This window comes from Apostichopus japonicus, chromosome 10, assembly GCF_037975245.1.
Source record: "Apostichopus japonicus isolate 1M-3 chromosome 10, ASM3797524v1, whole genome shotgun sequence".
Lineage (NCBI taxonomy): Eukaryota > Metazoa > Echinodermata > Holothuroidea > Aspidochirotida > Stichopodidae > Apostichopus > Apostichopus japonicus.
This window is the reverse complement of record NC_092570.1, coordinates 4,595,649-4,613,157: the sequence shown is the minus strand read 5'-3', so window position 1 is coordinate 4,613,157 and position 17,509 is coordinate 4,595,649. Positions and strand designations below refer to the sequence as shown.

At 38.9% G+C, this 17,509-nt stretch overlaps 1 protein-coding gene across 2 annotated transcripts in view; it reads left to right on the top strand.

Annotated features, from left to right (window-relative positions):
- Nucleotides 1-986: 986 nt before the first annotated feature.
- LOC139975318 (ATP-binding cassette sub-family C member 5-like) overlaps nucleotides 987-17,509 on the top strand; it is a 62,672-nt gene continuing 46,149 nt past the window's right edge. Inside the window, exons 1-3 of one of the 2 annotated variants that reach the window (XM_071983154.1) lie at nucleotides 987-1,732; nucleotides 12,852-13,093; nucleotides 14,873-15,034. In XM_071983154.1, the coding sequence (XP_071839255.1) occupies nucleotides 12,900-13,093; nucleotides 14,873-15,034 (356 nt within the window). In that variant the 5' untranslated portion in view covers nucleotides 987-1,732; nucleotides 12,852-12,899. Of the gene's footprint in view, nucleotides 1,733-12,851; nucleotides 13,094-13,279; nucleotides 13,375-14,872; nucleotides 15,035-17,509 lie in introns of those variants that run through there. The other variant, XM_071983156.1, reaches the window with a different exon arrangement.

Here is a 17,509-nt window from a genome sequence, read left to right as displayed (position 1 = left end):
CCTCTTTTCCGTCTGGTTTGCCTTCATATTAAAGGAAGATCGGGCCCTGGGCCCGGGTTCATCTAGTCCAATGATAAACCCGGCCCTGCAGCATTTTACTGCTCGAGTCTCAAATACATTATCATTGAGTTGACTATTAACTTTATTTAATTTATCATATAATAACCGTCGTCAATATTTGGGAATAATTTTCAGCAAAGTAAATTATAAAAGTATGATAGAATAATTGCTACAATAATAAACAATAGGCTGCGCCAGTCTATTTGCATATAATTATGGCCTGCTCCAAATTATTTCCACTGCAACGCCAAGGAAGTTTCACTGCCGCAATTAAAGGCATTGAAGACTCGCCCCAAACCGCGTGCGGCCATCTGAAAAGTTAACTTTCTGTTGCTTGCAAGTGACGTTTTGTTCGTGTCGCTACAAAATGCAGACAGTAATGATACGTGATACCTTAATTGTTATCTTTAGCTGGACCTGAGATGTCCATCGCTGTATCGTCTGTATACCGTGCTGTGGGTATTGACCCCAGCTGTATGTACTGACTGTACACTAATGTCTAATTACCAACGGTAGCAAGCTGTGTGTGTATTTTCTGGGATCGATTGTGGTGTTTAACACTTCTGTTACACCTCATTCGAAACTAGGTCAAATTACCGGCATTAGACGTTTCTTTTTGCACACCCTTTAAATGGTTCCATTAGTGCAATTTTTTCAGAGATGTCCATTGACGTTTTGGCACGACCATTTCTTGGTTTTCTACAGTTTCTAGCATAGCCTTCTTTGGGGGCAGTACCGGTATTGATGACCGTAGCTTAATTAACAAAACAAACATAAAAATAAGTTAAGTTCCGCTCACGAACTTAGACGATGACTCAAAATCACACTTGCCTATTTATAGGACCATTGATCACTGATATATACCACACACTCATTAGATTTACGTGATGTGAGTGTATTATACCAGCAACCGTAAGGAGCTCAGCTTTCCGTTTGTCCATCCTTCTTATTCCGGTGTTTTACGATCGCTTGATAATTTGTCATCACGGATTTTACATTTTTCGCCCGAGCTTTAGTTTAGAGACTCGAAGACATTACCGACAGAATAAAAAGGAAAAGAAAAATCAGCGTATTTTCAAGTTATACAAATTTTGATCATCCGGCAGTCTAGTAGCCTACGCCTATATCTATGTTATTATCAACAGGCATATAGACGAACGTATATCATTTCCTTTTCAATAATGTTTACTTGCATTATGCATACATACTACAGTTAAGTCCACCTGGCAGTCCCAGTAAGAATTTATTTGACAAAAGCGTTTCCTTTTCAATCAAAGTTGTTTCTTATACGGTACGCTGCTTTGTATATTTGAACAGTACGGTAGCTCTTACAACATCGTAAACAAAACACGGTCACCGTTCCCGTGCATCAGCGCCAAACTAGTGATCGTTTGGGCAGACCGTGCTTACGCAGTCTCGGTGAATGTATGAAAGGTGTCCTGGTAGCTCATTTTTTTCTAGTTTATACTAGACCTGGATCGAACCACCTCGGATTTAGCGTATATATATATTTACATACACACTTGTATTAGGCTTATATTGCTTCCGCGAATATGATATATTCGGTGGAGGATATTGATATTCAAACTAGCTAACCGGATAAACTGTGTCCACTGTCTTTCAGTGTGATCCAACACGTTGAGCTCTCGTTGGAAAGCTTGCAGCCAAAATCGTAAGTACCGATAGCTTTATACTCCTTTGCATGCATATACATGTACGATAATTCCAGCATAGAAATACTTGTCCACGGATCACGTTTGTAGCGTAAATAACTAATTTGAAATATGCCTACCGAAGCCTACCAGCTGTTAATTCTGTTTCTGCCATTTATATTCATTTTGTTGGCAAGTGAATGATATATATTGTTAGATAGAACGGCGCCTGGGACTTTGCATGTATCGTAACACAACATATAGCCTATAGTAGGCATGCACATTACAATTTTGCCGAAACATGCATTCTATAGTCTATATACGATATTTCAAATACGTTTGTGTCCTGTTCTGTATTAGTTCGTACATGCTAATAACATGATGATACCAGGCCTTTGGAAATGTCTTTTTTTTCTAATTTCCTTGTAGGCTATATGCACATGATTTCGATGAGGCCTAAAGGCAATAACATGAAATAAGATATGAAAAAGGAATTAAATTAACGGTTTGGTGAAAACATATTCCGGTAAATGAAGTCTTATGGTGATTGCTTACTTAAATGGTGAGTAATGGTTACATCTTTTGGTGAAAACTGCATCATTATAGTATTTTGTATGGCGAAGATATGTTTCTTATCTTTTTTGCAAATTCGGTGATATTTTGTTAATGCATCCGGCAACAGCAAAGTGAATGATGTCATCTTGGGTGAATCAGCTGAAAATGTTTTTTTGAAGTCTTTCTTTGTAACATTTAACTCACTGTCTACCCCAAAATTTTTTCTTTATTTAATGAAATTCTAAATACAACGAACCGTAATTGACAGCTTAACAAAACATTCCAAATTTAAAAGGCGTCAATTATATATCAACAAGAAATATTATATCAGAAAATAAAAGCCTTTTAAGAACATTTGTCATTATATAATATCCCAGACCCTGCACCTATAGCTATACTACAATAAATTATGCTCGAATCCAGGGAATAAATCGAGGGTTTAAACTTTAGAAAAGCCAGTCAAAATAGGTTACAACCAATCTACCATAGGCTGGCAGTAGGGACAAGATACTGAGATGGAGGTTTTCAACTAACAATGAAGAACATTTTTCTTTGCATTATACTAAAGTGTAACATTGTCTTTCACCGGAGTATCCCGATAAATCTCAAAAAGGTTATTTCACTTAACTGGTATAGGTTCTACTCTGTAAAATCTTCAATCTCCTTATCTTACATCTGAAAATGTGACCATGCATTTAGACTATGTATCGATAGTACCGTACCGTTTATCATGATTTTATTGAGAGAAAAAAGGTCACCTTTCAGGGGCGGATCCAGGATTTTGAGAAAGGGGGGGCCGACATCCCGATGGTAGCACTTTAGTGATCTGCGTCCTGGGGGAGGGGTCTAGGGGGAGGGGCCCCCTCCCCCTTGGAAATTTTTGGTTAATTGTGAGTGCTTAGATGCAAAATGGTGAAACATTTCGCCAAAAACTAGAAAAACCAGAAACGTTGCAGACACGCTTTTTTGTGCACATATTTTTGCTCGATAGACACATATTTAAGAACGCTCAACAGTGCATGTACAATGGATACACTATTATTGCGTCGATTCGTTTTTTCTTTTGCGCGAAAATTATGACGCCAGATTCACCCCAAGAAAAAACATAAAACAAGATATGTTCAATGAGATAATTATGATATACTTATTAATGAAATGGGGGTGTAGGCGGTTTTACACTATCTAACGCAACGTAGTCGCCAAGAACCTGAAGTATTTTTAAGGGAGGGCCTGATAATAAGCGGAAACGGATCACCGACCGAAAATATATCGGAATTTGTGGATTATTTCTTGCTTCCTATTCAGGGGCGTAGCGAAGGTTCTTTTGTTGGGGGGGGGGGGGGTGATTTGATTTGCCGACGGATCTGGAAGTGGTGACTGAAATGGGGGAGGGGTCTAAGGGGAGGGGGTGTCCCCTTCCCTTTTGGAAAATTTTTAGTTTTGAAACATCCTTAGATGCAATCTGGTGTATATTTTAAGTCAAATTTGATTTGCCGACGGATCTGGAAGTGGTGACTGAAATGGGGAGGGGTCTAAGGGGAGGGGGTGTCCCCCTCCCCTTTGGAAAATTTTTAGTTTTGAAACGTCCTTTGATGCAATCTGGTGCATATTTTAAATCAAATTTGATTTGCCGACGGATCTGGAAGTGGTGACTGAAATGGGGGAGGGGTCTTAGGGGAGGGGGTGTCCCCTCCCCTTTGGAAAACTTTTAGTTTTGAAACGTCCTTAGATGCAATCTGGTATATATTTTAAGTCAAATTTGATTTGCCGACGGATCTGGAAGTGGTGACTGAAATGGGGGAGGGGTCTAAGGGGAGGGGGTGTCCCCCTCCCCTTTGGAAAATTTTTAGTTTTGAAACGTCCTTAGATGCAATCTGGTGCATATTTTAAGTCAAATTTGGCACCGTAGAATTTCCATTTCGATATTATTTTTATGGCAGTCGGCAGAAGAAGAATTAATTGGGACCAATTATCGAACTGTGTTTTCTCTTTCACTGATCGTTGAAATAGTGAAACTTCGTGATGAAAATGTTCAGAAAACTTTCCGGTAATGAGAAATAACAACATTCATTGATATACAAGCGAGAAACGTTAAAAATTGTGTACAATTCGTGAGCCGTGTCCTTAAGTTTTCCACGGAGAACGAAGAATGACATCTGCGATGACGTCATTCTGAACAGAGGCTAATAACAACACGTTGTCACACGATAGCACGACTCATGGGCTACGGCCTATACGGAAGCCTTTAATTCCATTTCTTTCACTGAGTTGCCGGCGATTCTGGCACTCGTCTAGCTGAGCCTGGCTACAGTAGCTATACTGACGGCCGTGACATTATCAGTTATTTGCCGAGAGGTTTTTAACTTGCAGGCGTCGGGTGATTGGATTGGTGAATGAGTTTATCAGATGAAGAACTGGAAAATCGAAAAAACCGATAAAGAAGCTCCCGTTCTCCTTTTCTCTATTCAGCTTTCCTTCTTTCTTCCCCTTCCGCTCTCTTCACCTTTTCTCCTTTTGCCGACAGACCCAAAATTTGCCGACAGCGACCAAATTATTATATATAATATAATAAATAAAAAAATAAAACCAAAATCTCAAAGGTTTACTTGTTAACTCAAGGTTTCATACTAACGAAGAATCAGCTGACTCTCAAGGTTCACACGAAGCTCTTTTAGATGCTCTTATAGCTGCATTATGAGCCCATAAAAACTCGTGCACAGAAAATTGATGCATTTTGAGAACGAGACGCCCAGGCCGAATATAAAATATTCAAAGGCTACTACTGATGAAGCTCCTATAAAGTTTGAGAGCAGAAACCGGTCTAGTTGGTCATAAGAACCTACACTAGTCTCTCCTACTATTAACAGTACACTCAATTCACCTAATAGGTGCAATTATGCTTCACCACGAGGAGCATGCTATAAGTTCATGTTCCTTGGGCCCTCCCTTAAAAATACTTCAGGTTCTTGGCGACTACGTTGCGTTAGATAGTGTAAAACCGCCTACACCCCGTTTCATTCAGATAATTATGATATACTTGCTAACTGTGCATTGATTTTCCCTGACAGTAATAGTCAGCACTATAGTACTGAGCCGTATCTAATTAATACGTGATGTCGCGTAGGCCTGGTAATTGCCTTAGTTTCAAATTTGGAATAAAAACGATCGCGTTTCAGGGAAGAACAGCTGGATATATATTAGGCTTTTCTTTCACCAAGTTATGCCTATTAGGAATTTAAAGTACTCCCACATAAAAAAAACGCAACTGATTTCCAAAAAGGGGGGGCCGGGGCCGGGTCGGCCCCCCCCCCTGGATCCGCCCCTGCCTTTGCTACATAAGTTTTAATACTTTGTAAGAAAAGTCACCCAGGAAATAACCTGGACACGAAAACCAAACTACCGAACGACTGATCCGCTCTCAACCCCAGTCCCCTTGCATCGGGACTGTGACTGTGTGATCATCGTCTATGGCAAGCCATGTGGGACAAACACCGCATAATATATCCGCGTATTAATTCGAATATATACGTGTTTTGATTCGAATATAATATTTGTTGTACATGTGTAAAATTTCGCTTCATGAAGCGATCTCGCGAGCCCGCCAAAACATTTATCTTTGGTATATGTACACAGCAAGAGCGGAAATGTGTTTTCGTGTATATTCTTATTAATCCGTGCATATATTGGATTTAATCCCCATATGTATTCTATTTATTACGTGTATATATTTGAATTAATACGTGTATATATTCGAATTAATACGTGTATATATTCGAATTAATACGCGGGTATATTAGGGCCATATGATTGGCTAATAATATATACGCGTATATATTCCAATTAATACGCGTATAAATTCCAATTAATACGCTGATATATTATGCAGTGTTTGTCCCACATGGCCTGCCATAATCGTCGGGTGTGTGTGCATCACCATTCCCCTCGAAAGGGAACAGATACTACACATAATCTTAGCCAAAAGGCCAAATAAATATCACTACTGTGAAATAAAGGCCCGGCGTTTTACTATACTATGCGACTATATACAACAAGACCATGTTTGAAAAACACTCTTGAGAAACTGTGACAGGATTACAACGTGCCTGGATATGGCCTGGATGTATTATAGCTATAATCAATGAAGCGTATATTATTAACACACACACAAAAAGTAGCTATCGATGTACTTATTCTATATATGGGCAGCAAATATTTGGTCGGTTGTAAAAGTACGTTCAGGTTTGTTAAGTTTAACTGTACAAGAAGGTCCGTATACAAATCCTTTAGGTTTTATCCCCCATTTGCTTGTATACACTCTGTACAAAGTCTTTGAATAACGAAACTTTTAATTAAGCCTTTAATATACAATCGAGAGGAACATAACGTACAGTGTATCAGTTATAGTTCCCCTTTAAAGGCCGACTCTCGATACGTTAATTGAGGTGATGGTAGCACAGTCATTATGGCACAGTCACAGTCTCGATGTAAAGAGAGAATGGGGTTGAGAGTGGATTACCTTGAGTTGTTTCATTTTCGGGCCTTGGTTCTATCTTGAAGGGACTTTTCTTACTGAAAAAAGAACGAAATTGTCTTGTTATGGTCTTAGTGTGCATCCTGACATGAGGTTCAGTTTCCCTGAGTGTTAACTACGTATAGGCATATATTATGCCGAAGTGATGTGAATTTTAAGTGGGTAACCACCAAGAGGAACATAAAATAAAGTCTATCAGTTTCAATTCCCTTTCGAAGTGACACGTGATACGTCAATTGAGGTGATGGTGCATGGCACAGTCATTATGACACAGTCACAGTCTCGATGTAAAGAGGGGATGGGGTTGAGAGTGGATGACTTTGAGTTGCTTCATTTTCATGCCTTGGTTCTACCTTGTGGTGGGTGGCTTTTCTTAATAATAACAAGAAATGTCTTGTTATGGTCTTAGTGTAAATCCTGACATTAGGCAATGTACATGAGTGTAAAATACGTAATAAGTGATGTGAATTTCAAGTGGATAATCAGTGCAAACACAGGTTCAACACGGAGGGGGGGGGGGGGTTGGGTGTCGGCAGGGATACTTCCAACAACAGTAAGGCAAGAGCTTTGGAGAAGAAGAAAAAAGGCAGTCATACCAGAAACAAATAAACAAGCACTATTGTGTAGCAAGTCTAGTATATCCAATAGTATAGGCTAACTGCATGGAAAACATGTAACATATGCACGTGATGCGGCTCAGTTGACAATAACAGATCAGATCTGCTGGTATTATGAAATGTTTGTTTCTTGAAATTCAATTCTTATAAAGTAAGTAAGAATGTAATGCAAACCCGTATGTTAAAAGGTTCAATAAGTTGTGTGAGCTCTTAGTGGTATTGAAAGTGAAGAAACTTAACCCAGTTAAGTATTATGACTATATACAGATATAATAATGTGAAAAATTATGATGAATAACTCCACGGACTGGATTAAAAGATAGTCTTGTAACTCCGTCTTTAGATAAAACTGAAGACTTGAACAATTCTAAATATGACACTACAGTACTGCTATGTAAGTCTGGTCCGGGTCACCAATACCCCACCCCCTCCCCCCTCCCAAAAAAAAATTCATCCATCCATCTCTGTCTATATATTATCTTCCAGTCTGGGAAATTTTAGACCGGCTGTTGAGAATGCTGTTCCACTCCCTCTCTTACGATACGACGTGTAACAGAGGGTAACAGTACCGAGGGTACAGCCCGTTGGGATGAATATGCACTGCAGGATATAACAATGTACTTGAATTTCGGCAACAAATTTACTTCAGCTAAAGAGACTTTGCAAGAGTTGCAAGAGGACAGAGTTTTCTCACGCCTATACATTTTCGGGTCAGCTGAAGACAGCTCCCTGGTATGGTCAGCTGGTCAGCTGGTCAACTGGTCAGCTGCTACATCAGATTGAGTCATATTTAACGTCGCAGCATTCCGTGTCTTGATTCTTTGGCTTGATCTTTCAGATCCGACAAGAATAGCTTCAAGTCTGTCTACAGGACTACTTTATACCATTCGCCGTTTATGACGCGCTTATGTTGTTTTCATCGCCTATAAGGATAATCTATATTCCCCAAACCTTGATCACGTTTCTCCAGTTACTTCAATATATTCTTTTTTACTTCAGCCCTGCATCATCCTGGATGATAACATCTGCATTTCGTCCGCACAATTTAACCCAACTCACCATTATCTGACAATTTCCTTAGTTTGATTTATTTCAGCGAAATAAAAGCAAAAAAATTTGTCGCAACGTCGGAGGTATGTCAGAGCATTTTATAGTTTGTTTTTGCAGGGTTTAGACCGATTACTAAAATATGGATGAATTAAAGCGCCACGTATAATATGGAAAAATGATCAGGAGACTGGCTGCAATTAAGCAGCCTTAAATGTCTTTTGCAGCAAAAGATGTCTTATTTTCATCCCAAACATCTTTGACATTTATAAATTAGTTTAAGCATTTCCAATCTTTTCTGAAATAATTCCGTTCATTACGAGATGAAAACTGTCTCAGGGTATTTGCTATTAAAAAAAAGAGAGACATCGATACTGTCCCTTTAAAATTGGAAAGCTGTTTTGGTTAAATCCGAGATGTGTTTGTGTTAGTGCTGTAACATAAAACTCTTCTCAGACAGTCAAAGAAATTAATAGCTTTTCAGTGAACTTTGCAATACGCCATACAATAGCACGGAAATCACACAATACAAAATGGCCGTGTTGGCCACTAAAGCCCGCTATATATATAAAATGGATTGTTGTGTCAAGCACAAATGTGTAGGGTAGAAAATACCACAATGAAGATGTCACTATAGGCAGAAAGAATTTTGGGGAAATAGAGAAGAAATTGAGTGTAAGCTAGGCTACCAAGATATGGACCGTATTGCAATACATGCAGAGAAGTGGCAGATTGGGGGGGGGGGTACAGAAGGAGGCACCGGTGAGTGGGTTGAGGGGGGGTGGGCGGTACTTATCCATATCATCAACGACTTATCAGCAGTGCTGCGTAAATCTGAGAGAAAACGAATAACCAACAATTTACAGAAAACAGCGATCGTTCTTTTCAATCGAGGTACAGCATCTTCACCAAATCTTTTAAAAAAGAGTTCTACCATTTATTACTTTCAATCAATCCCCTCCGCCCACCCACACTCACAAACGTTCACCGTACGTTGTAAGCGTTGTTATTTGACTAATATGAACATGTCCGGGCGACGAAATGTTAGGAATTGTATTACATTCAACTAAAATAATAATAATAATCAGAAGTTATTTTTACGGCGCTTAAGAGACCACAAATGTGGGAAGAACCCGCAACGGCTTATGAATGACAACTTACACGTCGGGTGGCCTCCAATTCGACATTTTGACTCACAATTGGAAACTCAAGATTTAGAAAGTCATTTCAGATGGGGAAACCGTATATTTCACTTGGATGAAAAGTTGAAAACCCACCTCAACATGACCCGGCCGGGTATCGGACCCTGGATCCTCCCGATTGCTAAGCCTCATTGCTTCAAATGTCACCGACTTTATCCACTCGGCCACAGCACCGGTTCACTCCCAGTAACAATCCATACATGGGAAACTCTATGTGAACCCGGATTTCTAAGTTTGATGAAATTCAATCTGCTGTACTGCTGTAAATAGGTATAAAGGGTTGGAGGTAAAAAAGAAACTTTTTGACAACACATCCAACAGCTGATGTACAGTCATGACAACGATTTCAAGGTTTAAAGCTGACCAGTATATGCCTTTAAATATGCTAGAATTCAAATAATGGTCATTCATGTTGCCACCCCTACCACGCCTTCAATCATTTTCCGGCAAATGAAACATATTCTTGTCTAATTTATCACTCCTATATATGCTTGGTAAACACGTGGACAGTTTGTGCATTAAGGATAATATTTTCAAGCAAACGTTTCTAGCATGTTTAGCTTGCTTAAAGTAAGGTCCAATAATGTTCACCTTTAAGTGTAAATATTGGACAATATATAGCCTATATATTATATTGGCGAGTATTTTATGAGTGTAGTCGAGTTTTGATGTTATTGACCTTTTACTTTTATCTGGTTTTGTTGATATAATAGTTGATAGGTTCCCTTTGAAGGATGGTAAAACAATAACAATTAACAAGAGGATGATTAAGATAAGAACTTAAATTTACGATGTCAAAGAGACTATAGGAATACGTAGGTTTATAGTGTGCAAAACTTGCTGACCGGCAAAAGGCTTGTTGTTTTTGTTGTTGTGCCGTTAATCCAGCTTCGTTCTTTATGTGCTGTTCGAATCCAGCTTCGTTTATGGCATCTTGGTCTAACTAAATCCCTCTTCGAATCCTGCTTCGTGTATGGCATCTTGGTCTAGCTAAATCCCTATTCGAATCAAGCTTCGTTTATGGCATCTTGGTCTAGCTAAATCCCTGTTCGAATCCAGCTTCGTTTATGGCATCTTGGTCTAGCTAAATCCCTCTTCTGTCATCCTGGTTTCTGACAGCTTGCTTTCATAGGATTCCTGTTCGTGTGTTCACTATATACCAATTCCCCAATTTTCTGTCTTACTTTAATACAAGTTTACCTTGTCTTCACAACTGAGCTCTTTCTTATATCCAGAAGCTTTTAGACATTTTAGCAGGCCAAAATTTTGGGGCCAGCCTAATCCCAGTATCTACCTTACTTGAAACATGCTGATGCCGGTTTCTATGGTATCCACATTAACGAAAATTCTTCCTCAAAGGTGCCACTATAATGACAATAGAAGTCATCTACTATTTTCGGCTAGACTAAAGAAGTGGTACCAGAGGTCACGCCTAATCCTTTCGGTTTCTGTCGCCACCGTACGCAGCTTTGACTCCCATTAGCAAGAAAATTGGTTCAGTAATTCGATTCTCTTCGGAGAGAGTTGAAACGGAGGACCGTGTAAATGGCACTTTGGCATTTGCAACGGAAAAGTTTAACAACTTCCCTTTTTTTCTCTCACGGACAGACGAAAACTTCGGGGTGAGTGAAGGGGTAATTGGGTGGGTGGGTGGGTGTAACCAGGAAGTTGTTATGGAAACAACTCCCTGGTGTAACTTAGGTGGCGCTTACAGCATAAGCACAGTTTACCATCGTAACTACTATGTGCACTGCTGCATGAGTCCAATTCTGTGAATGGCGTGCTCAATTTGTTTATAATTCTCTAGAGGCGTGCTTCTTTTCAGGAAATGTTGATCACATTAAAATGTAACAATGCAGTCGTCATGAGTTTGTACGAATTCGCACATTTAGTGTCCCGTAGAGAATTATTGGTTAGTAATCCACCAGGCCATGTCATTGTCAGTGATGACAAGCTGTTAAAGGGATCTGTTCGTCCAATAAACACAATCATATTACTTCCAGGCTTGCTTATTTGAGAGAAATTTTGAAGTGTTGATTTTACAAGTACAGGATGTATTATATTGGATCTCCATTAGTATACAAATAATGAATGGTTATGAGTGCAATAGTGCAAATATTTCATGAGTTGAAAGATGTAAGTTGTTCCATTCAACGAGGCGCAGCCGAGTTGAATGGAACAACTTACATCTTTCAACGAATGAAATATTTGCACTATTGCACGAATGGAAACCATTCATTATTTGTTTTATACAACACCTTCAAATTTGGATATAATTGGATGTAAAATGTACTCATGCAACAGATTGTTTTGAACAGACAGGTTTCTCTGCTCTCTTACCATTGAAGAAAGTGCTATCAAAAAAGTATAACACTTGGTTCTATTTCATAGAGTGGAATAGAGCGGTTTTTGCATGCAATTGACCATGGCCGGAATATAATTAGGTGTTGTATAATTCTTGATAAGTCTTGCATCTCTTCTTCGTTAATGGGGTCAATCGTTTAATTACTACTGAGTACGTAGGAGATATTAACGAGATATTTGTTATTTATTGAGTTCCATAACCCTTTTACGCGTTCTCCGGTGTTTTATTATATCTTAGTTGAATCACATATCCATCTAATCCAGTTTCATGTTTGTTGAGAATTTCTCATAGATATGTGGATGCACACTAACTGAATCGACATGCTGAGTGAATCAATATAGAGTGCACACATAGGGTGGACCCCATAAACCATTCTCTTTACGCCAAAAAACAAAAAACAAACAAAGAAAATCGTACGGTATATTACTTTCCATGGGGTTCTTTGTTAAGTTCATAAACCTATGTTGAATATACTACAATGTGAAGCAAATTCAGAATGGTCATTTTTGTCGTATTAGTTCATTTGAAGATTGTTATTTTAGGACGTAATTCGATCATCCGAAATTTGTCCTCAACCTGTACTAAATATTATGTAGGTTTACTACCTGAGAGGAAAATAACCTCTTAGAGATATGGGCACTGACCACGTGACCTATCATATACTTCCAAGGTCTGCAACCAATGATCAGGTTTTCATCTTCTTGTTTATTCAAGAACTCACGTACCCCATACGAAGGGAGTTCATCTGCCAACAGTGAGGGCCTGACCCCTTTAAATTTCTTTTTAATTTCTCTCTATCGCATTTTTTTCGTCTGTTTACAGAAGCTGTCACTACAGGGAATATTATCATAAGTTCTTTAGAAAACCAAAATGGAAAAGACAGCATATGAAAAGATTGACGGTCGACGGTACTCAGCCGCTGAAGCCACACAGAGTCATGACTTCGACACCATGTATTCCAAGGAGGCCACAGACATTCGCTTCAAAATGAAACAGAAAGAAGGGAGAAAAAACATGAAAGAGACCGCCAAAGTCCTTTTACCTATCAGAAGAAAACCTAAAGAGTAAGTACCGACACTGTCTTTAATTTTGTAGAAGCATTTCTTGAGATTATCTCGAAACATAAGAACCTAATGATCGACATACTGTACATTGATGCAGATCCCTGAGCTAGGCCGGAGAACTTTTCTAGTTGTGCAATAACCCCTCACAATATTACCACCCCACCTTCATCCCTTATATTACACGTACGGTCATGGTCTTAGTTGTTCGGGAGGTAAACTATAGTATAAGGCGCACATTGGCTAGCTTACTTGGTCGCATTAATGACCAAATATAAATAAAAGTAAGTAATAAATGCAATCGAAATGAAATCCCAAGGTACATAATCAAGTGTCGTCGTACGTTGGGACGAAAGTTATATTCTGCAGCACCTAGGGTAGGCCTAATGTTATATGTAATTATACCTGTAGGCTATATCTCTATGGCTCTTCTCTTGGTGTGCAGCTAGCCTAACGAGTCAAGTAGGCTTAGGCCTAGCCTGTTTAAGTTAGGCTCCGGGAGATAAAGGTAGGATATCTTACAATAGATCAACTAGCCTACGTAGACAATGTATACCTGTCCTGGTAAGCAGGTCTAATGTCCTTTACTTTCTACATGAGTTTTCCAGGTAGGTGTTAGGCACCCTTAACATTGCATTATGTCTGCGGTGTTCACAGACAGAGTAGCCTAACCATTATTGGGCAGATAGCTAACTAGCCTAACAGTAGTAACAGTAGGGCCTATACTAGATACTAGAGTAATAAACTAAAGTATGGATAGGCGAGGCCTAGCCAGGTTTGGGGAATGGCAATGGGCATTGACAGTATTCTTTTCTGGGCTTGGGAGGGTGTGAATAGGAGGGACTAAAGTATTGAGGAAAGAAAATTCAGTTTTGCACTTAGGCCATATCAATAAGTGTAAATTGAACAAATAATTTGTTAACCTACACTACAGTTACTAGTTAGCCTAATTAAAAAAAATTCTACATAACTTTAGGCCTGTTTGATATGCCTACAGTAGTCTACACAGCCTGGTAGGCCTCCTATAGTGCAAGAACCAAACGACTGAATTAAGTTTATTTTTTTGTACATTAATATCCTCATCATGGTTTCCATTTCTGTATGTGTTTTTAAATTTTTCTGTGTCATGGGTTTGATTACTAAGTCACTATTGCTTGCCCTATGTTGTTGTTGACCGGTGCTGTGGCCGAGTGGATAAAGGCGGTGGCATTTGAAGCAATGAGGCTTAGCAATCGGGAGGTTCGGGTTCGATTCCCGGCCGGGTCATAGTAAGGTGGGTTTTTCATCCAAGAGAAATCTACGGTTTTCCCATCTGAAATGACTTTCTAAATTGAAAAGATTCCAAAATTTGAGTTAAATGTTGAATTGGAAGCCACCCGACGTGTAAGGTGTAATCCATAAGCCCTTGCGGGCTTCTCCCACATTTGTGGTCGCTTAAGCGTCGTAAAAATAACTGCTGATTATTATTATTATGTTTTATTTAATTATTTAAATATGTACAAGAGAGTGGGAAACTGTGGGTGGGGGGGGTTGGGGGGGTGGTTGTCTTGCAACATTTCAAAGCACCTGTTCCCATCTCTGGCTATAGGTAGGTCTGTTAACATGTTTATACATATTGATACCAAACTATCCTTGACTGTGATGATGTATATTTTGTTTCATTTTCACTAACCATAAGTTAGGCTAACTGATTGTACATGCTTTCAATTTGGTAATCAGACATACCGATATGTTGCAGAGAAAAATTAACCAGAATAAATTTTTTACTTTCTATTATCCCAGTGGGAAAGGGAGTCCTATGGATACCACTGGGATATTTCCAAGTCTATTTTACACCTGGCTGACCCCACTCTTCACAAAGTCCTTCAAGAAGAAACCGTTGCAAGAAGAGGATCTGCAGTGGATGATGTCACATCGAGAGGGATCGGAAATATCGTCAGAAAGGTGAGTTAAAATACCTTTACCCACTGCAGTCTGTATTTCAGTCTGGGAAGTACCCAAAGGTGAAGATCAACTGATCCCTTGACATCAACTCAGTGGTAAAATCAGTTTATGTTTACCAAGTGGAAGTTCACACTGGTTTAGATTGCCACACATCACCAGCTTCCACAGTGAATATATATATTTAGGGAGAAAATATGTATAAAGATTTTGCCAGAACTGTTCCCCAAATATTTTGGGATGCACAAGTCTGAAGTCTGAATAGTATAAATTGCCTTAGAAAGTTTACTTATAGGTCCTCTTTAGATAGTTTGTTCTTGATCAGTTAAGGGTGATGCCAACAAATTGGGATTTTCCCACGGTGTACCCTGTGTTCAGTCCAAGTGGTCCTCATTTCTTGAGGAGTAGTCCTGAGCCAAGTGATAAAACAATTGATCCTAGTATATCACATCAAAGAGTTAGTTAAACACATTCATGCGTAAAATAAGAGAGTTAAAAAGATTAGTTACAGCAGGAGAAACATGTGTTAAGAATGCCTCGATCGTAATGGCCAATTTCAGTTGCGTTTCAACTTGACCATTGAAAGTGACGTATACAGTGGCGTCCCCAAGGGGGGCCTGGGGGGCACATGCCCTCCCAACAAAAATTGTGCCGCCCCAGGTCCCCCCCCCCTAGATTCGATTTGTAGTGTTAAAAAAAATTACTCAAACAAAAACTTTTTTACAAAGGACGAAACGTATTATGTTTTTCAGTAAAACTTCTTTCAACCGACTTTCACAATAACAAGTTGTTTTCTCACTAACAAGGTCACAGAGGCCCTGGGCATGAATCGCTAGTGATTAAACTTCACTACTACCCTGCACAAATTTCAATTTTAAACACTCTTATTTAAATACATTATTAAAACAAAAGGGTTAATTTCCATTTCTTGTGTAACTTTTTTATCAGCCTCAATTAAAAACATAAATATCGGACAGACTAAGCCCGAAAATTCTTGAACATAAAGCTACTTCAAGTTGCAAAATATAGCACCAGCTTGCATCTTAATTATCAAAAAATTTCAAAGGGGAGTGGAGAAACCCCCTTCCCTAGACCCCTCCCGGGGATGGCATTCACATATAAACATTGTGCCCCCCCTAATTAATTGATGTGCCCTCCCTGTGCCTCCCCCAGATGGAAATGTCTGGCGACGCCACTGGACCTATAGGATAGTCAACTGCAACCATCAAATACCATGACTATGTTTTAATGATGCTTTGTTTATCTTGAACAATAGTTGTGTCAGAAACAAACAAAAATTCCCTGCATTATTTGCTCAAAGTTTTACAAACCGGTTACAACTTATTGCTAAATGAAATCAGGAATATGCTTTGAATATTCAGTTGTAGTCACTATGAAGCCACTATGAAGCCACTATGAACCTTGATTGAACTTAGCTGAATATGGCTTAATTGTCTCTAAACTTTATTGGAATAAAATTGGTTAAATATAGCTTCAGTTTTCAGTGACGACTGAACTGAAAACTGAAGCTATATTTACTAGTCAATTATATTGAGTTTCAAGCTTCAGCGCTCTGCTTGTATAGGTAAAACGTATCTGGATATGTGTTACAGCATTCCCTGTATGCTTCCTAAACCGAACAAGCTTTTCAACCGGAAGCGGCTCTCTGTTAATAGGAATGCTACCCTGCAGGATGTATTTCCCCCTTGATTGCCTCTGTTATTACAGTGCTGTATTTTCAGTTTGTGATGTAGAGCTGTTGTTGTACATGGAAAACAGTGATTTATGAGCTTGATATTCGGTGGGTGCTTACCTTACGTTGCGGATGTGACATAATCCTGTAATGTGAAGATAATTTAGAGTGCAATCATCCCCTTTCAAAGGATAATCAATAAAACTGAAAGATTTTTGCATTCTGAAGGAGAAGTGAAACAATATTAAAATAAAGTGTAATTTTTTATTTTAAATATGAAGGGTGATCTATGGCTATAATTTCTTGTCTTGCACGTGCAGTACATGATTAAGTACATTTTCTGTGTTTTAGTTCATGATCGATGGAACACCACAGTCATGGGGCCCTGTATGCAATATATGTGTATGGTGCATCATAATGCATTGAAAATGCAGAGAGCATTTTCACCACTGATCAACAAAAAATTCAGCTGATTTGTTAGTTTATTTTTAAACGTTACGTTTCTAGCGAATTGCAAGCCACAGCCTCCTTTATAATTTTCATTACATTTTTAATAAGCATTGCAGGCTTGCAGGCATGCATGCAAGTGGGTTGACATAGGTTCCTTAACTGTGTGTTATATGTGACAATCATTATGAATGCAAGTGATATCATGTTGGTCATACAATGTTGTGGATGTAATGTGAATAAGAGTAGCCTATAATATTAATGTACTTTACTGAAACCAGCAACTGTGACACAATGTTTGTGTGTACGTACGTATGTGTGTATGTATGTATGTATGT